At 40.4% G+C, this 20718-nt stretch overlaps 1 protein-coding gene across 6 annotated transcripts in view; it reads left to right on the top strand.

Annotated features, from left to right (window-relative positions):
- Positions 1-20718, top strand: part of ANKRD17 (ankyrin repeat domain 17) — an 81562-nt gene that overhangs the window by 24822 nt on the left and 36022 nt on the right. For all 6 annotated transcript variants that reach the window (XM_085222700.1, XM_085222699.1, XM_085222704.1 and 3 more), the window contains exons 2-7: positions 12626-12779; positions 13374-13530; positions 15325-15472; positions 15763-15910; positions 17035-17268; positions 18944-19038. In XM_085222700.1, coding sequence (XP_085078826.1) covers positions 12626-12779; positions 13374-13530; positions 15325-15472; positions 15763-15910; positions 17035-17268; positions 18944-19038 — 936 coding nt within the window. The remainder of the gene's footprint in view (positions 1-12625; positions 12780-13373; positions 13531-15324; positions 15473-15762; positions 15911-17034; positions 17269-18943; positions 19039-20718) is intronic.

Genomic DNA, 20718 nt, shown 5'->3' with positions numbered 1-20718 from the left:
TACACATTACATTGCTTGAAGAAAATTGTTCTAGTGTTCTTGTACTCTTTTAGATCCATGCCTTCCAATACTTGAAGGAAGCATATAAACAGGAGGGCTGTTTACATGGGTGGATGGTGACAGGACAAGAGGGAATGGTTTTAACTGAGACAGGGAAGGTTTAGGTTAGATATTAGGAGGAAGTTTTTCACACAGAGGATGGTGAAGCACTGGAACAGGTTGCTCAAGGAGGTTGTGGATGCCCCATCCCTGGAGGCATTAAAGGCCAGGCTGGATGTAGCTCTGCGCAGCCTGGTCTGGTGGTGGCAACCCTGCACACAGCAGGGGGGTTGAAACTAGATGATTGCTGTGGTCCTTTTCAACTCAGGACGTTCTGTTGCTGTGGGTAAGAACATGCACGCATGAGTTTCATTCATGCCAAAGGGAATTCTGAGTTTGACTGAGTCAGAAGAGCTGTTTATGCACTTCTGTCCCTCTTCCACATATCCTTGTTCCCTGCTGCTGCTTCATCTTTGTGGAGTGCTACTCTGAAGAATAACCAATGGAAAGTACTTCTGGATGGCAACGATTTCTTGCCAGTTTTGTTTAAGGAAACACATCGGCAGTTTAAAACTGTTTCTGAAACAGAAACAACTGGTGTTAGGCAGTTCAGTTCATTTGTTCACTGTGTTTTATGTTAGCCACAGTGAGGGACAGAATCAACTTCTGTGACCTTCTTGTGTCTGTGGGCCCAGTGCCTGATGTGCAGTTGTTGGAATATGCACTCTGATAGATCTCTGCTTTCCCAAAACAGGTTCTTTTTCCTGTGAGAGGAATGTATTGTATCTATCCATCATCGCTGTAGCAGGGAGCCCAGGTGTGTGGATATGTACGGCCTCAACCATGCATTTCTGCAGCAGTCAGAAACTCTCATTGCACAACATGGAGTCACTGCATGGGATGCTTAATGGTGGGAGGGAGTTTTATAAGGATATAGTGTTAGTAGAGCAGTACGTTAGGTAACAGGAGTTCTGAGATTTAGTCCTGAGAGTAACTATGACTTATTGTGACATAGTAAGAGCTGTTTAATTTCTGCTCTTGTAATTTCTCTTGTTCTGTGATTTGATCAATCTATATGTCTCCGTATCTGTGTGTGGAGAGGAAAATATGTGGACAAGCAGAGTCACTTGCCTTTTCGTTTTGTCGAGGCAAAATGCTGTTGCCTTAATGGCTTATCTGCGCATCAGGAATTTCAGGGAATGGAGGTCTTTCTGCGTTGTACACTTTGGCCCACACCACAGAGTAGTTTGTGTTATGTTTGTGTTATGAGGTACTGTGGCATAAATGATCATGTGAACTGCCCTCTGTTTTGCATTACGATTGGAATTGAGAAATAAGCAGGAAGCAAGGCACTTGACAACAGTTAAGGAGCAGAAGGAGTAGCTCCTGGAGGGAATTGTGCAGCACCCGTGTAGTTGCTCTCACATACAGGGAGTAGAGAAGCCAAGTTGACGAGGCTAATTGTTGAAAGTTGTGCCGACTGAGAAATGCTTTCTGGCAGATTTAGCACAGGAGATCTACAGCATTTCATTGCGGAGGCTGGGGAAGTCGGTGTTCTCCCTCTTCTGAACCTTGTGAGTGTGGTTTGCTGGTAGTGAAAACTCACCAGATAGATGTGTTAATGGAGGCTTGATTTCTGGAAGCTGTTTTGAATGTACGTAAGATTATATTCTTAAAATTGTGTGTATCAAGAGTGGTCTCATCTCTGATTGATATGAATAAATGCCTGTCCTCTTTCTCCTCTGAATCTGGATAATTTGCTAAGTTCAGCAGCTTCCTTGGCATAGACTACAGAGGAGCTGTTTTGGGTCATCTGAGGCCTCGTTGCAAGAAATAAGTGTGTGCTCAAATCTGAGGGAAGTGCTATTGGCTTTAAACTATGCTGTTAGGAAATCTGGGTGAAGGCGAGGCCGCGCAGTGCTGTTCCTACATACAGCTTCATTTCTGCTGGCTTTGTCTACATAAAAGTTATGATGTCGTGCTTCCATTGTTCAGCTGTGCTGATCTAAAATCCTTAGGAAAACAACTTCTTCAGTTGGAAATGAATGGGTGTGCACAGTTCTGGACTGAAACCACAGCAGAGCGCTTTGGGCCAGTAAAAGCACTTGTGAGAAGCTGGGCCACCTTTAGTTGTGGTAAGCTGCTCTAAACTCCCTTCTCAGAGGATTAGTAAAAGGTCTTGATCTGTTCTAGCAAAGCCTGAGAGAGTGGCAGAGAAATGGCTGCTTACCGAGCTGTGAAAAGAAAGCTCAAGATGCTTCTCCTTGAATACTCTGCAGGTGACAAACATGCTGGCAAGCCCCCTGAAGTTAACTGGTGATAACAATAAATGGCGATTGGGATTTCAAGCTTGGCTTTGACAGAGCTAACAGAACTGAAACAATGCATTTATGCTTCTGGTAGCTCACAGTTTTTGTTTTCTCCTCTTCCTCAGGTGTCGTTTTAAAAGAAGATGTGTGAAGGTTATAAACGAGTGGTTGCGTGATCTGTGTAGCAGGGAGATTTGTTTTGGGGTTGGAAATGCTTGTGTTGAGAAGGCATCCATTAAATCTAGCCTTGTGGTGTGCAATTAAGGCAAAAGGTGAGTCCAGTGGAGAAGAAATGACCAGTCTTTCCCACAGGATTTTCTGTTTCTTGTAAGCTCTCCTTCCTTAAGCAAGGCTTAAGAAAATAATTAGTGCCTTGAAAATCAGGTGGCAAAGAATGGCAGTTCTGCAGTGTGCTGCTACATCCCTAGGCCTTTGTCAGTAAGGCAGCTGCTTGGAGATGTGTCACTATGAATTGAGGTGCTCTTCAGGTAGATGTCCAAAATCTCTTCAGAGCAGAGCCATGCTTAATGTATTGGCAAATTTTTGTATAATGAATGAAAAAACTGAAAGCACTTTCACGCAGCTAAGTTGTTCTGTGCTTACGTTCCCTGTGTGTGTTTGACTGACTGATAGATCAGAGCTCGCTGTGGCAGGATTGTGGGTCAGTCTGAGTCCATGGTGGTGAGGGCGTGCTGGAAGCACAGGCTGATCTGTGGAGGTGGAGACCTTGAGCTGTCCTTTGGCACAGTGAGAGCTCCAGCCGGCTGATTATGTGCTGCAGAAGGCTTCTTTGTCACTGCCTGTGACACTGCCTGCCTGCCTGCCTGCAGAAATGGCTGGGTGGTTAGAGGCAATGTAACACGTCCTCTGAGCTTTTTTACAGCTATAATGGCTAAGCTTGGGGTTGTGCAGCCCTATAAGTAACTTGTTAAGTAGCTTAAGTGATGCTTACATCAGGTATTTGAGAGAGAGTCTTAGGGGGCTGCAGTTGTTGAACTATGAATGCGTAATTGGGCTTTGGAGCAACAATTGGAGAGGGTTGCTACTGGGCTCCATCAGAAGAGGGGTGTCCAGGTGGGGACAAGGAGGCCCTATCTGGAGTACTGTGTCCAGGTCTGGAGCCCCCAGTACAAGAAAGACAGGGAGCTGTTGGAGAGGGTCCAGAGGAGGGCCATGAAGATGATCAGGGGACTGGAGCACCTCCCTTATGAAGAGAGGCTGAGGGAGCTGGGCTTGTTCAGACTGGGGAAAAGAAGGCTGTGAGATGACCTCATTGTAACCTTTCAGTACCTAAAGGGAGCCTACAAAGAGGAGCGAAATCAACTCTTTGAAAGGGTTGATAACAGCAGGACGAGGGGAAATGGTTTTAAGTTGAGGGAGGGAAGATTTAGGTTGGATGTCAGGGGGAAGTTCTTTACAGAGAGAGTGGTGAGGTGCTGGAACAGGCTGCCCAGAGAGGTTGTGGATGCCCCGTCTCTGGAGGTGTTCAAGGCCAGATTGGATGGGGCCCTGGGCAGCCTGGTTTAGTATTAAATGGGGAGGTTGGTGGCCCTCATGTGGCAGGGGGGTTGGAGATTCATGATGCTTGATGTCCCTTCCAATCCTGGCCATTCTGTGTGATAGGTTTTGTTGTTTATCTCCTCACATTGTGGTTACCTACACCCCTTCTTTGTTTCTGATTGATAGTTTATAGCTTGGGAAGAAGTGACAGGTTGCTTGCTATGGGCCACAAAAACTGACTTCTGTCAAGCTCTCTGTTGCAGTATTTCTCTGTTGGCAGGGATATTTTGCAGAAAACTGGTTCTACAGTGGCTTTGCAACAGTATGGGAGCAGCCTTTGTTGAAGATATATTTATGTCAGTGCTTCTGTTTTAGGCTACAATGTTTCTGGTTTGGTCTAGCAGATATGAGCAGTTTGTTAAGTGAATTTTGCTCTTATACTGTCAGGGAAGTTTTGCTTGGTGAGTTCTTCACTAGCACAGGCCAAAAGGAGTGGTTGATATTAAATGTTTACGTTCAGCTTTGTGGGGTTTGGGGCAGGAGGAGGGATTGGATGTGTATTCCTGTGTTCAAATGGAGAAGGAACTCGTCAGCTTTGTACAGCATCCAGGTGGGTTTTGTTTGAAGCCAGGCTTCCAGAAGCATGAAGGAACATTTTTAGAGGAAGTTTTTGCAGATGCTTTCTGTCTATGACATCATGCTGTGACATCATGCCAGAGGCTTAACTTGCAGTTCTTGCGGCCTTTCTCCTTTCCCCACCCCTAAATAAAGTGGAACTGTAGCAGTGAATTTACTAAGATGATGAGTTGAGGTGGTGGTGTTTTTCTGTTGGCATGAATTCTTTCTTGTGCGCAGAATTGCAGCTGAGCAGCAGTTAACACGTAAATTTGCTTAATGTGGATGTATGCCAAATGTTTGGAAAGAACTGAAATGGAAAATAAAATATTAAACTAAAGGTCTCTTTTTCTTGGTAGTTCCACAGGAACAGCTTTCTTGTAGCTGTGTGTTCCAGTCTGCCTCTCTCTTTATTGTTGTTTGTCTGAGGATCAGCTACAGAGGGGGGGAGGGAATTCTGCGAATACATCAGCACCTGTCTCATCATCAGAAACACTGCAGTAATAATGCAGGTGTCCCTGCAGCAGAAACTCTGTTGGTGCCAGTCATGAGGACAGTGTTATGCCATTTCAGCAGCACGGGCTGTTAATCTTGTCGTTCCCTCCCCCCGCTTCTCTACAGCAGCGGCGAGAGGACTGGAGTGTACAGTTGATGGAAATATAAAAGAAGACAATGAAAAGACATTCCCGCTGCTAGACTTCAGATTTCTGCTGAACAAGGCGTTTTGATTTTGGGGGGGTCATGGCATGTTAGACAGGAGATCTAATCATCCATCCCAGATAAAGGGAAGCAGTCCTCATTTCACGGGAAAGAAATGCTGCTCTAAGGCTTTGTGTACACTGGCAGTGCTGCTGTAGTATTGGGGTAGGCTAAGAAAGAATCATATGACAACGTGCTTCTGGTTCAGAATAGATATGAAGAAAAACACAAAAACCTTGAGATGGAAATCAAGTGGTCAGGGTAGTGTGGTTCACTTGGCCTTTTCAGTAACAAGCACTTTGATTTTTATCTAAGAAAAATAGTATCTCTTGTAAATACCTAGTAGATCATCACTTCTGCCTCAGAGCTGTGTCATCCATGTTAAGTGATGGTGATTTGTTTTGACCCCACAAAAATAACAGTCTCTGTCAAATGCTTGTTCTCAGGTTTTAATTGGAGCTTTTTTACTATGATGCGGTATTGATAGCATAAGAGTATTTTATTTTCAGATGGCTTCAGACCTAAGCAATAATTACAACTGAAAAGATGGCCTTAGCTGAAAAGGTAAAACAATGCAGGTTTTTTTGGCCTTAATGTTTAGTTTTATCAAGTCAAAATCCATGGCCACAGTTTCATTTTGGGGGGTATGCTAAGTTGATTGCTTTGCCTTAGGATTTCAAACCAGTGTAAGTTTTTTTTCAATAAGTTGCCTTTCAGTTGGGATGGGTTAATATATGTTGAAAGTGTAAGTCATGTTCTGAGGGCTGAAGGGCAGCAGGATGAGAGGTAGGAGGTGTGTGCAGTTACTACTTTGCCATGGGCCACGTGAGGATCTGAAGAAAACTAAGCTCTCACTAAGTTTGCAATTAAGACTCACAAAAAGTGCAGTGTGGACAGTGTGTGGGCATTATGGAGTACATTAGGAATAATGAGCTTCTACTGATAAACTCCAGGCTGTTTGTTCACGTGCTTAATTGAAAGCTGGGTGTAAAGGCTTGGATAGCCCATTGAAGTTAAAAAGAGGATGGAATTCTGAATCATATCTAGCGGAGTTCTTGGATTGTTTGTTTGCATGGTAGATTTTGGATGCCTAAGTAAGAAATTAATGCCACAAGTAGATGGCTGGATTTTCCTATGTCTTAGTTGAATATTGCTATGCAATACATGTGTATTCATTCATCTTTTTCCCTTATGAATCCTTTGACCACTGAATGCCTAAGATGCAAAACATGTCAAAAATACCTAGGAGTAATGTGGAAATAAAACTGCACGAATTATTAATCAAAATTGGTCTTCGTTGTTGCATTAAGAGTATTGTTTCAATTCCTCTCACTCATATCAGTTGCAAGGTGATACTATTAAAGGTGCTTGTCTGCATATGATGGATTTGTAGGGCATATCCATAAGTGAGTGGTAGAAAGTATTTCTAATTTTAAAGGGATACTTGCTAAAGTTGTATGAAGGACATGTGGATGTGTGAATGTGTTTATTTTTTTTCCTGTGCAGTAACTTTGAATGATTTGACAGTAATCCCCAAGGCTGTGGGAAGTGATCAACAGATGCTCAGTGGAGAGCTGTTCAGCAGCTAAAAATACTAAGGAGCCGTTTTTGATAAAAGCACAGGCACGTGAAGATCCTGGCAGGGCTCCTGATCCTGGACTGCAGAATTGTGTAAGCTTGTCATCTTGAGGAAAGTGTTTGTCTTCACACTAGCTGTGTGTGCCCCCTTTCTGCTTGGTCCGCCCTGCTTGTTGGGCTTGCAGGAGGGAAGGGCTCTGGGTCCAGCTCTGAATAAGTAAATGTCAGTGGCTGTAAAAAAACAATCTGTGGTCTTAGAAAGGTGAAGGACAGGGATAGAAATAATTAGCTCGTCACCCTTGGAGGTGTGGGAGCTAAAACTGTTCTGTAGCGAAAGCTGAGATTAACTTGGATCTGAGTTGCTGGAGTGCAGCAGGAAGCTGGTGGGTCAAGCTCTGCTGTTTTGCTGGGCGTTCCTCATGTGAATCAGGGCCATGCATTGAAGGAGCATCACTTTAGCTGAGAGCATAAAGAATCTGAAATTTCCTTGCTGGTAACTTCTCAAAGTGGGACAAAATTCTATTGACAGAGCTGGTGATGATTGTAGTTTCAGTCTGAAGATGGCGTTGCAATACCTTGTGGGCCTGTAAATCTGTGTTAAATGTCATGTTATCTCTAAAACCCTTGTACTGCCCTCCAAAAATTTTACAGCTGTGAAAGATCAATTTTTGCAGCTCTTGGAAATTGGCAGTTAGCCTTTAGGTAACTAAGAAATAATAAAAACAACCTCTATATTCAGGTCAGTTTCAGGTGCTGCGGTTTGCTGCATGGCAGTAATAGCTGGCTGTTCTTTGTGTGCTGCGTACTTCAGAGAGCCCTCATACTCCTTGTTCTCTGAGGAGCCCTTGGCAGCCTCTGCATGTCAAACACCAAAGGCTCCACTGCCAAGGCAAAAATTTAGCAAATATCAAATCAGGAATCCATGCCTAATAGAAGACAAAAAGCGTAGGAGTGATCTGTCAGCAGTTGCAAAGTAAGTTGGCTTTTAAATTGTAAGGCTCTAGAAAACAGGGGCTACCTTCCACCCCTAAGGAGAAGTAAAATGCCCACAAAGAGAATATTTTGTCAGATGAGGTGTTTTGAGGTCTCTTGAAGTACTTGTCTGGGCTAGCTGGGTTCATCCAAAACAGGTTTCAGATGATGTTATTTATGAAGCTTGAATAGTGAAGCTTAAAAATGTTTCATCCTGTTATGTTAATGACTGCAGCTTGCTCGTTCACAGCTTTCTAAGTCTGCTGCTAGCACCCTGACTGCTAGACAGTGAAACTGGATTTCACTCTGCTACTTGAAACATGTTTTTGTATAAAATGTTTACTACTATTTTGAGCATGTCTGCATGTAAGAGGGGAATATTGTATTGTGTGGTTTCAGACTCTAAGTGCTGTCTAAAAAAAAATCTAGGAATGTGCATTTTTTCCAAGATGGTGGTGCTGATGTTTGGCCTAAGCACGGCTTTATGCTTTTTAGTATTTTGACTGGGTTGATGACTGTGTGCTTAAATGCATGCAGGCTGTAGCAACTGCTTGCTGCCTTCTATCTCTGCATCAGCTTTTGGATAGCATATGTTACGTAGTGTGATGCTGGTTTTTGTAATTTACGTGGAGAATAGTGTTTTAAATGCTTGTTGTGTTAATTTCTTTCAAAATGCTGGAAATAGTAAGTACAGAGTACTTACAGGGTGTCCTTAGAGAGAAGGGCAGTGGAATGGAATCTGCAAAATGCACTTCTTGGGCCCTTAAAGTCTCATAGCTGTGTAACATGATGTAGGGCTGAGAAAACGACTAGTTAGAACTTTAATTCCTCTGGGTTGTCCTTGAGACAGCTGTGATCCAGGGGAAAGTCTTTAAAACAGTGATAAATGCCAGAGATGCTCTATGGACTAACGAGCAGAGCTATTCACGGCAGCCATGTAGTGATTAGATGGATAAATAATAGTCTTCTGATATTCAGCGCTAAGGACTTTAATAGGTGGGGATTGTTGAGCTGTTTTCTACCACTGTTCATAAACAAAATTTCAAGTATCTCTTTTGATGTCTGCTGTTATAAAGCACCATAGAGCATCCCAGCTTAGAGGTAGTGGCATTATGAGTTGGAAGTTAGAATGCTGCAAGCGTTAGAGGTGCATGAAGGCAGACATGTAAGAGACACTTTAAATGTACCAAGGCCACTAGTGTAACAAAAAGGCTTAGCTCTGATCTTGTGGGTCTTTCATTGCACCGCATCAAGCAAGATCAAAATTTCTTGGCAGTGAAGTTGTACAGTCTGATCAGATTTCAACGGTGCTGTACTTGGATGGTGATACTGGTTTCTATGTGTTTATTTACATGAAGAATTCTCATACCAAGTTAGCCACGTGTGGCAGGCACTTCTGCTGAAAGTAAGTTTGAAGTTGCTGTCACTTTAGGCTTATGATGTTAGTTTGGATATAACGTATTGACTTTGGCATTAAAGTAAGACCATCAGCTTTATATTTAGTTGATGTAGTTTTTGAGGACTTAGTTTGTTGTTGAGTAGTGGATTTCTATCTCGACAGCATGGGCAATGAGTGACATAGGTGAGATTGGTATTCCATCCTCCTTTCTACCTGGCTTGACATGAAATTAGGAAGGTGTTAAAATGAGTCCTGGCTGCTGGTCAATTTTTGTGTAAAAGGCTCTGTTTGGAGGGAAGCTGCAGGATAAGTTTGGCACTTCGTTGCAGCTGTGTGAGGCCGTATGGAGGCATGTCTTGACTCGGAAGATACTCATATAGGGGAACCAAGGTGGGGTATCAACATGGCGGGCTCTACATATGTATTATTTGCACAGGAGAGATGGTGAGGAGCTGAATTGTGTCTCCAGGGGATCTGCTATTGCACAGTGAAATCCACTTTCAGCATCTGGCAGTTTGCAGTCAAAATATGGAATTGCTGAAATACTTAACAGCTTTCTTGAGCATACGTGCACAAGATCGTGTGCTGTGGATCGGCTTTTGTCTAGTTGAGATATTTGTATGTGTCAGATGGTAGAACAGTACTGAAAGTGCTGTTTTCATGAAAGCAAAGCTGTTTCCCTGCTCATAAAATACACTTCCTGTAGAAATGTAAAGCTCTTGAGACTGGTAACAAAGAAATCCTATGCTATCTTTCCTACTTAGCTCCTTTTGTTTTCCTTGCTAGCGGTCATTCCAAAATGAGAGGATGAATGAGTAGATAGGATTTTGAGTCTATGTTTTGGAAAACAGAAGCTCTGTACACAGAGATGAGGGCTTGTGAAGGAGGCTTGGGAGTGTGTGGGCAGCCCTCAGCTTTGATATTGTGGAGCTTTGTCACCTCTAGGTAGAGATGATAAAAGCATAGTGTTGAAAGTTGCAGCTGGGTCTAGTATCTCAATACTTGGAATACTTAGAAGGATTGCTGTCTGCTTACAAAAATAATAGTTGGGACATGTGCTGGGGCACTTGTAGTGTGGAACTTCTTTAAGGTTTGGATTAATGCACCAACTAACCGCAGTTCTCGGGCCCTTTTAAAATTTCTTTTTGTATTTCATGCATCAAAATGAGTCTGTTTAGTAAAGAAGCAGTCAAAACTTGGTAATTTCCACTGCCTCCCCCCCAGCATCTCTTTTGATTGGTATTAGCATTAACTTCCCTAGAAATCATTGTGGGCAAAGCAAAGATAAACAATTACAGAACATGGGGTTTTATTGCCGGGTGAGAGAGAAGGAGAAATCTTGTAAAAGGCTTTGTGCTGGGGGCTGTCCGAACAATTGGGTTATGTCAGAGTATTGTGTGATCAGAGAAGTGCCGACTGAGAACCCAGACTGATTGTTCTGATATGTGAGGTGGAGCATGCGTGTACTCTTCCACACGTTTTTAGTTAAGGGAAATAATATACATCTGGAGACTGTTCAAGGAAGAGTCTGTTTACTCAGTCTAGTAAATAGAAATGCTTTCTTCAGTTTCTTGCATCTGCAGAGAAGGTGGTATTTTCTGGGAAAAAAAAAAAAAAACAAAAACAATTTTCACCTACCAAAGCGCAGACTTATTCACCACTATTAGAAAAACCTTTACCACTGTCTTCGTGCATTGGATGTGGTGTCATGCTGAACAGGCTGAGAAACAAATCTGTAGAGCTAATGAAACTCTCTTAAGAGAAAGGGTAACTAGAGAGAGAGGTATAACTGCTAGCCTGCTGGAAAGTTCTGCAATCATAGGTTGAAGATGAATCTCTTAGGAAAGGAAATCCAGCTATATTTAATGTTGCAAAATAGTCTAAAATAAGCTGTTAATACATTTCATTTCTTGTGACGTTATTCTGAAACAGTGTTTAAGTGAGGGCACGTTATATGACTCTTATCCAAAATGTTTTACATTTTCTCCTGATGACTTGTGGTTTTAATGGTACTGTGTTGTTTGTAGATAGATTGCTTTTTCTCACCTTTTTCCTAGTATGCTGTAGGTGAAGCTACTTGTTTTTATCACACAGTGCTCACGTTATTAGGGAGAAGGAAAATGGGAAGATTTTTCCGTTGGAAACAAACTGCACAAAAAATCCAATGTCAGGAAGAGATGTGAGTTTCATGAGGATGTTTTTGTATTTGGACTTATTGCTTAGCAAGTACTTGTATCTTGTTAGGAAGAAGCATGACCCACTAAATACTTTGCTCAGGTGAGGTTTATCAGTTAGTTGATGTAGGGTTGGTTTTGATTTCCATTTCCGATGCTGAGAGAGCCAGAAGCCTTTCAGCTGCTCGGTAATCTGCATTTCCGGCAGTGCAGTCTCTTTCCTCCTGAATGGTGGAGTAGTTCCTTTCTCTCGCTGCAGCAGGCTTAGTCTTCAGGAAAAAGATAAATAGCAAGTCCTCAGATGAACTGGCCTAAAAATGGTCAAGTGGATGTGCGGAGTGGAGCTGGCAGTGACCAGGTAGGGGCCCTGGCAAGGCTGACATAGGCTGGGGAGAAAACTAGAGGTTGCCTTCAGTTTGCAAGTTGGAATGCTGTGGCATGTATGAGTGTTTATTAATGGTATCCATTAGGTGATAAGGTAATTTTTGCAAGTAGTTCTCAGGCTAGCTTCTTAAACAAACAAGGTGTCTGTCTTCAAGCTGAATTCTAATAGCATTCCTACAAAGTTTTGAATGTGCTGGGGAAGTAAAGACAAGTTTTAGAAGGAAAAGCTGTGATGTAAGCTCTCTGCTTGTATGCAAGAAAAGATGGGAAGAGGAGGAGACCTTTCAAGAGTCCTAAGATGAGTTGGTTGTTCTTCTGGTTTGTCTGCCCTTAGGTTCTTAGGGCATTTATCTGCAGGAATCTGAACTTGTGATGCTCATGAGACTGCTTGTAAACTTTACGGACAGACGTAAATCTTTCTCAAGAATAAAATAATTTGTACTTTATCTTGATAAACTGTACTCCATATGGAAATATATTACTGCTGTGCTACAGACAGTAGCTGCTTTTACTGTAAGTTTGGAGTCTTTAATGAAGCATGGGTAGTTGATGTGTGGTTTATTTGCTGGACAATCTTATGTCTGGTAGATTTTAGGTAGAATTTTTTGATTGTGGAAGAAGTGGACTTTTGAGACTGTTGAGCTTTGGAGAGGAATGGTGTTTCAGCGTGAGCTTGGTAATCTAATAAATGGTTCAGTTGTTAGTTTGTAAACTTTATAGTGTATTTATGGATCTCTTAGAGGAACGTTCCTTTTATATGATTTTTGAAAACCTCATTGCTTCCACTGGAGAAATATTACCATTTTAAGTCAGCTGAGGGTGGTTTGGTAAATAAAGTATTAATAAATAAAGCAAACTAACAAAAAAAACCCGCTGCATTGCAGCTTCATTTTTTTATGTATTAATTACAAGTTGGTCAGTTACATTCTTCTCAGATTAGACCTGTTATTTTTCAGGTGGAATCATTTATCCTGGATCAGGATGATCTTGAAAACCCTATGTTGGAAACAGCTTCCAAATTGCTTTTGTCAAGTACTGCTGATGGTGCTGACCTGAGGACCGTAGATCCAGAAACCCAGGCAAGATTAGAAGCTTTACTTGAAGCTGCAGGTAAGTACTCGTGTCCCATACAGGTTTAATCCCAATGCACTAACACATGAGCCTATACTGGAACTGCTTTCGTAAGTCTAATCCACATGAGGACGATACAGATGCAGAATGCAAAGCAGTGTGAATGTGGCAATGTTGTACAAGTCAGGGATGACTGAGGAACTCATTAAAATGTTCTGAATTTTTGAAAATTAATTTCATGTGAACATTGTGGCTCTAATAGGATTCTTCTGAATTTGAATTTATAGAAACCTCAGAAAAAAATTAGCACCCAGCCTTAGACTTGTAGCCTTATCTCAAAAACTACACTGTTCAGTGAGGTTTTGTTTTGTAATACGGATGTATGTTGCATATAATGGCTAGTTGAAAAACAGTGTTTTAGATGATTAAAGGGTTTAATTCATGTGCATCGTGTCTCAGTGCAGCTCATAAATTAATATTGTAAACAGCTGATCCCTTCTGTTTTGGAAGCTGTAGTTCGTTATGTTTAGAATGCTTCTGTCAAGGAATCTGTCAAGGCTCAGTTTCAACTTCTTTTTGTTTCCTCCTTTCCTGGCACGTGTACCAACTTGTTGCAAATTGGCATCATGGAAGGAATAGGTAAACTATCGACTGCTGATGGTAAAGCATTCGCAGATCCTGAGGTGCTTCGCAGACTGACTTCTTCGGTCAGTTGCGCGTTGGATGAAGCTGCTGCTGCACTTACTCGGATGAGAGCAGAAAGCACAGCAAATGCAGGGCAGACGGACAAGTAAGCCATGCTTTATACTGTAGTTGTGTGCTACTTAATGGTGGGGCTTTTCCTTGTGTCTTTCTGGCTGCAAAATGATGAAAGTCCAAGTGGAACTTGTGCAAGTTGTCATCTGGGTAGGACCTTGAACAGAGGCGTGGCCAAGCCTCTCTGCTTTTTGGGAAGCTCTGTGGCACTCAGTGGATTCTGGGTTGCTGAACATTGGAGGGAGAAGTAAAAGATGACTCTCTTATAGTCTCTATTTGTGTTTCAGTACAAAAGAATCAGACTGTTAGTAGGAATTACTGAATTCCCCTTTTCTAGTTGGCAGTTTATTATTTGTATACCAAGTGACTCAGAAGAAAGAGTTATAGTACGCTGACAGGGACATTTGAAGAAGAGCAGAATAATTTGCTGTTGTGTCTGATGCTCTTCTTTGCATGCCCCTGTTACCAAAGTTGCTAAGACAGGGGATATGGGAAGTAGAAGAAAATGTGGAAAATATGTTGAGCAGTATATATTTAAGAAATATTTTTCCATTTATAAAAACTTGGTCTGGTGGCACAGATGATACAGGAGTCCTGGTTATGAGAAGCAGTTGTAATTTGGTCCATGCTTAAACGAGTAACCATTTCAGATTTTGTGTGTTCTAAGAATTGTTAATGTTGAATAGTGAGGCTTGCAAAAATTTTCAGTGAAATACCTTATTTTTCCATTCCCTTTATGGTTAATTTTGTTTTGATAGGACTTGTTAAATGGATAGGATATGAAAGAGTGGTGGGTGAAATGAAGTCACCCAAATTAAAAAGACTTGAATTTGTTATTACTGATACAGTTACATGGAGAAGAGAGAGAAAATTTGTCAGGCTTGAATTTACTGTAAAAGTTTCTGCTTTGTAAGAATAAATGCATTGTATGCATTGTTTCAGAGTAATTGAGAATATGCATTCAGTAAACACTTTTTTGACCGAAACAAAATTAGCAGTGAAGAAGTGATGTGAGAACCAGAAGTTCTCTTAGGGTTTACCAAATCAGGAGAACATTGCCAATTCTGTCTGGATGGAGTTAGGGCCACAAGCAAACCATTGAATTGTTATAAAATTCCATAACTTCTGTCCTGTGTGGCAAAAGTGAAACCATTTTCTTAAGGGTGATTTGTTTTAGTTTAATAGTTACAGTGCTGGGAAGAAGCGTGATAAGGCTGGTGATTTCTCTGTCCTCAAGCACCTGGAATAAAAGAAGATTTTGGGTGCTTGTAGATTTGGAATGGAATACTGAAAAATAGTACTCAGTTGGGTATTATTTTATTGAACTTTTGTTCAAATCATGTCTTTGAACCTTACATTAAACCTTCTCAAACTGGTGCTACGAAACGGGAATATATGGAGACATGCTATTTAGTGATTAGTAATATAAATGAGCAGCGATTTGTTTCTAGGACTGTAGGAGTAGCCTTTCAAAAGGAAAAGTGAGAAAAAAGGCTTCATACTTTGATATTATGTCACACTGAGTGCATGTGTTGAGGGCAAATCAGGCCCATGATCATGTCCTCTCTGAGCGTGTTCTCTGCTTCTCCTGTATGTGTTGCAGAACTTGATAAGCAAAGTGATCATTCTGCACTGCACGTTAAATTATATGATTGGAAAATAATAACATGATTAATGCCACCTTTAATTAACAGTTGACACTTTTTAGATTGTGCTTTCTTTTTAGTTAACTCCATCCTTTTGGCATGTTGGACTTGTTATTCTGCACGTAGTGAAAGCGTTTCAAGTGCGGTCTGTTTTCACTTGCCAATGCTTTCTATCTTACTAGCCGCAGCTTGGCAGAGGCTTGTTCAGAAGGAGATGTAAATGCTGTGCGGAAGTTGCTAATTGAAGGACGGAGTGTGAACGAGCACACAGAAGAAGGGGAAAGCCTCCTTTGTTTAGCCTGCTCAGCAGGATATTATGAGCTTGCACAGGTTGGTTCTTTTTTAACTGTTTTGTGCATCTTATACAAAAATAAGTAGGTGTTAAATTAACGCTTTTTTCTTATGTACTTGAAGGTAGTGTTAAGACAGTAGAAAACGTCAGTAAACTGACAGGTGAAGACTTGCACGCAGCTGCACGTTGCTGGTGCATTTTGTGCTTATTTTTCAAAGTTTCTAGCATAAAACTCTTTGTGAAGGTGTGGGGGTTGTGTAACGTTTTAGTCGTCGTGACACTCAGCCTTGTCACTTCCCAAGGCTGTTGATCATCCTTCTGTTCACAGGTTCTTCTGGCAATGCATGCTAATGTAGAGGACCGAGGTATTAAAGGAGACATAACACCTTTAATGGCCGCTGCTAATGGCGGACATGTCAAAATTGTCAAGTTGCTGCTAGCTCATGGTGCTGATGTGAACGCGCAGTCATCAACAGGTAAATAGGTGTTGGAGCTTGTTGAAAACAACTGGAAAGCTGAGATTTGCTGCATACTAGAACTTGATTTGAAAAAATTGTAAGACACTCAGTTGAGAGCCAACTTACAAAAACAGAATTCTTCCTTAATGTTTTACAACTTACTTTACTTATCCTTTTTAGGTAGTTTTAAAATATAAGTTGGTTTTGGATTAAGTTAGTGATTGTTAGTAATTGGATTAAGTTAGTGACTTTTAGATATGTGGGATTTGTGAATTGTTGTGGCACAGTATTTTAAGCACGGTTTGGAAGTTGATGTACACAAAATTATCTGACAGAAGGTCTAGTTAACTGAGAATACAGTAAATGTGAAGAGGGCCTTTTTTAGTGCCATCTTCTTGGCAGGTTGTGTTTTAGTACCCTGTCTTCTTTTGGATATCTTTATTGTGCAGCCTTGAAGCAGACAGAATAACTGATTACTAATCCTAAATAATGAGGAAAATTAGGGTATGAGAAGACAGGTATGTGGAGTTGTTTTTAATTAAGCAGTCCCAAGTTAGTAATACTGCTCTGGCTTTTTTTTTTTTTTTTTTTGAGAAGCCTTTCATAAAGGCAGATTCATTGATTGTTTTGTTCAGATGGATTTTTGATTTTTTTTTTTTTCCATGGGAATTCTTTTCATTTCTTTGTGAAGCCTGTGGACCTTGTGAACTAGCCCTTCACAGGTGTTCTAGATCTGGTTTAGAAGCAGTAGTTCGTGTTGCTCCTTGCTTTGAGGTTTTCTTTTAGCCATTATAATACATCCCTGCTGATTTAATAAGAAAGGTGATGAGATTTTGTCGTGCAAGTTGGGATTAACCAAGAGAGAGAAATGGGAAGAGAATTTTCAGTCACCGGGTACATTTAGATTTTCGGTTTGTCAACAGTGAATTACTTTGTGTAGTTACTTGCTTGTTTTCCCTTCATCCTTTCAAACAGTTTCTTGGTTTGAAACTTTAAAAAAAAAAAAAAAAATACAAAAAACTCGTTCAGGAAGGTAGTTAGCCCAATTAATGTGATCAGATGAATGAAATATAAGGTTCCCAATGTAGAAATTCTGTCAGATTTAGAGTTCTGTCTTTAAAATCTTTCTCCTCTGGTTCTAGGCAATACAGCTCTTACATATGCCTGTGCTGGAGGCTACGTTGATGTTGTGAAAGTACTGCTGGAATCGGGCGCTAGTATTGAGGACCATAATGAAAATGGTCACACTCCTCTAATGGAAGCAGGAAGTGCTGGTCATGTGGAAGTGGCCAGAGTGCTGTTAGAAAATGGCGCTGGCATAAATACACATTCCAATGAGTTTAAGGAGAGTGCACTTACCCTGGCTTGTTACAAAGGTATGGTACCAAGGCCTTTACTTAGGTGTGGAAAGTCTCTTTAAACACCTATTTACTCTGCTTTGCTGTACATTACGAAATTTATTTTAAGGCTATAAATATACGCTCTCATATGTTTTTATATTGGCTGGAGTGCTGCACAACATGTACGTACCATAAGATGATGGTTAATATGTAGAATAAACATTAAGATACAAAACTTTTTCTGAGTCCTTATGATGCTTAATTTTTTTCTCAATTAAATGAATTGTGAAGCAAGAGGATATGTACTTTATCACAGAATGAGTACTTTCTGTAATGTAACTTATTTTGCAAGATACTCTGCTTAGGTATAGAAATGTCAAATAGTTTAAAGGACTTTGCACTTTAAAATATATGGTGTCTAGGACTTTGCCTTTTATCTGTCAGTGCTTAGGCAGCGGGACTTTCTTGCCTCCTTTGGAGTATTAGGTAGCTATCTTGCATCGCCTTGGGGAGAGCTGAAGTTGTTTTAAGACCAAATGTTTTCAAGTAGCTAGAGTAGTTGCTGTAATAGTCACCTAAGATACATTTTATTAAAGCTATTAGAATGGCTCTTGAAATCCTAGAGGTACTTGCTGTAGCATCTCCATGGAAAATTATTGTAATTCATTTACATTTGTTTTCTTCTGCTTTGATAAAATCCTTGTGCATTATTACTGAACCATGACTGAACCGTTACTGAAGCCATGGTAGTTTATTTCTGTGTGATTATCAGAACGGACTTTGTTTGAAAGAGGGGAATGGGTCTTTAAACCATCTCCTCCCTGAAAAAAAGTGTGTCTGAGCTCTCATTCATGAGCTATCTGATTTTTTTTCATGTTGCTTGCTTCTTGTAGTATAACACGCGATGCTTAGAATCAAGGATGTCACAAGCTTCTCCCAAATAAAGGGAGAAGGTGAAAAGTCAGTGTAACCTCATAGTGGGCAGTATCCTAGTTCATGTTCAGTCATAAAGCAGCTTTTTTTTTTTTTTTCCTGACTTGATTTTATGTGCTTGCTTCTTGGGTCAGTCATGACTGTGTAGCATAGTTGAGTGGGCTTGACATACCTACAGGACTTGGAAAGTGATAGTTCTGAATTAATGGAGTGGTAGATCGTAAATACTTGCAAACTGTGTTAAGATTTTTTTATGTTAGAAATATTCAGATAGATTCTGCAAATGCTATGTGTGAAGGTCCATCTGTCTTGTATGTTTTATTCCCTAAGGCTTGGTGTGACCTCAGGGACCATTCACAATGCGATTTATAAGCACAGTAACCCTAAATTCTTTGTGTTGACTGGGAAGAGGAAGAAAAATCCCTCTAAGCCAAACAAAACATCCTAATGTTCTTTAGTTGAAGAAATTGGAAACTGTTAAGGCATAATGAACTACCCTTGTCAATCTGATGTTTGCATTGCTCAGCTCTATCACTTCACAGAATGCATGTTGTAGATGCATCATTTTAGTCATGAAATGAATCGGATAATATTTATAAAAATGATTGCTAGGTTTATGTGGATTTTGAATATATAGATAGGGACATGCTGGACTTCTAGTGTTGTAATAACATGGTCTTTTGTAGCCTTACTCGTATTATGCCAGTAAATTTTTATGGTAGTTGCAAAATGTACTTGATGAAAGTTGTTTCTATCATTAAGTAACTTCTCTGTACAGGTCATCTAGAAATGGTGAGATTCTTGCTGGAAGCTGGTGCAGACCAGGAACACAAGACAGATGAAATGCACACTGCTCTCATGGAGGCTTGCATGGTAAGAGATGCATGGATTTCTTGGTGAGGCAAATCTGTTGGTTTTTTTTACTTCCAGGAGGTGAACAGAGTGGTTCTTTCTGGCCTTTTTGAGGTACAGTTCTGTGCCTCAAGTTCTGGTTCTCTGGATATATTGATCCTTTAGCAGATGATAAAGGGGGAAGTAACTGGTTGAAATATGGTACTTTACTAAGATAGTAAAATGAAATTTCTTGTTTTGATAACTAACAAAGTAGTTACATTTCTGAGACAGTGGGAGATGGTTATGAACTCATCGCTTGAATAATGAAGTTTACGTTATGTCCAACTGCAGTCTAATGTTTTCAGAAGTAACAGAAGTCGACAAGTAAGGCTGTGCTGTGCTCATTGTCCTAGAGCAGCTTCATATAAACTGCATCTTCTGTTGTTACATCATTTGCTTTTGGCTTTTCTGGTAATTAGGGAAGCATGGTTTGATGAAGAAAGTTTTGTGAAGCTCAGTTTAGAAAAACTGATGAATTCAAATGTGGCTGTATGTAAATACTAGTTATTTATTTAAACAAAACTTTTTAATTCTGTCAGCCTCTGGGAGAGCAACTTTCAGTTTATAATGGGATAATCCTTTCTACAGTGATCTCCAAATGAAGTAACGTAAAGCAGATTTGTAGTGGCTGTTGAAATGTTGTTACAATATGCACTAAATGTAAGAAATTAATATAGTTGTAACCTGGCTATTTGGAAGCATTTAACATAACTATGCCATGTTTAAAGAGTTTGTTAACAAAGTTCTCGTCTTCCCATACTGATGGTTAAGTTTAGGTGTGTGATTCCATTCTGTTTGGTTCACCTGGCCCCTTGCTCCCTGAAAACAGGATCAGAGGCTTTTTGGGGAGCAGCTAGTAAAACAGCAAGGGAAACTATTAAAAACCTTGATTAATAAGAGTACTTCTGTGTCTATTAATCTGAAACAATCTATTTTCTGCTCTATTTTATAATTGTCTTTTTATTAATCTTGAAGACTCTTGAGAGAAAATCAGATTTTTAGCTAATTTGTTGTAGTACAACACGCATGCTTGTGAAATTATCACTATTAGAGGTTACGCATGTGTACATTTTGGTGCTGAAATGTCATAATTGATGCCCAGTTTAAGATGATTCCAAGCTTTTATGGTAAAGAAAAAATTTCTATATCAGTGTCACACATTGGTGTGTTTGTGAGCTACAAGTAAGCTGAATAACTGGATTTCTAACATGTTTTTCTTGTTGTGAACTTTTTGTACTTTTGTGACTGTAGCTATGGATGAATGCCACAAATGCTTCTTTAAACTTTACTTAGTTTTCCTTTTCCTGAAATGACAGCACTTACCACTCTAAATTCACCCACAGCTATGCCTGTTTCAGGAAGATAATGGTTTCAAATAGGGTGATCATTAACTAACAGTGATAGTTCTCTAGAGGTCATTAGAAAGAAAGGCACGCAGATTACCAGGTCTTTTGTTTCTTCTTACCCCAAGATATTAATAGGCTTGCCATTTAGTTATGGCAATGGGGAAAAAGCCTTGGTCTCCCTTATTTCTGCAGCAAACAATTCTCATAATTGACTGAGAGGTGATTGGTGTTATCAGTACCTTCACTTATGTTAAAGAGAGGGAGCAACTTTCTGTGGCAGTTCTTAAAAAGGTGGCAGTTTGAAATACAGCAA

This window comes from Meleagris gallopavo, chromosome 4 (genome assembly GCF_905368555.1).
Source record: "Meleagris gallopavo chromosome 4, MGAL_WU_HG_1.1, whole genome shotgun sequence".
NCBI classification, from domain to species: domain Eukaryota; kingdom Metazoa; phylum Chordata; class Aves; order Galliformes; family Phasianidae; genus Meleagris; species Meleagris gallopavo.
Note: the sequence above shows the minus strand (reverse complement) of the source record. Positions and strands in the feature narration are given on the sequence as shown.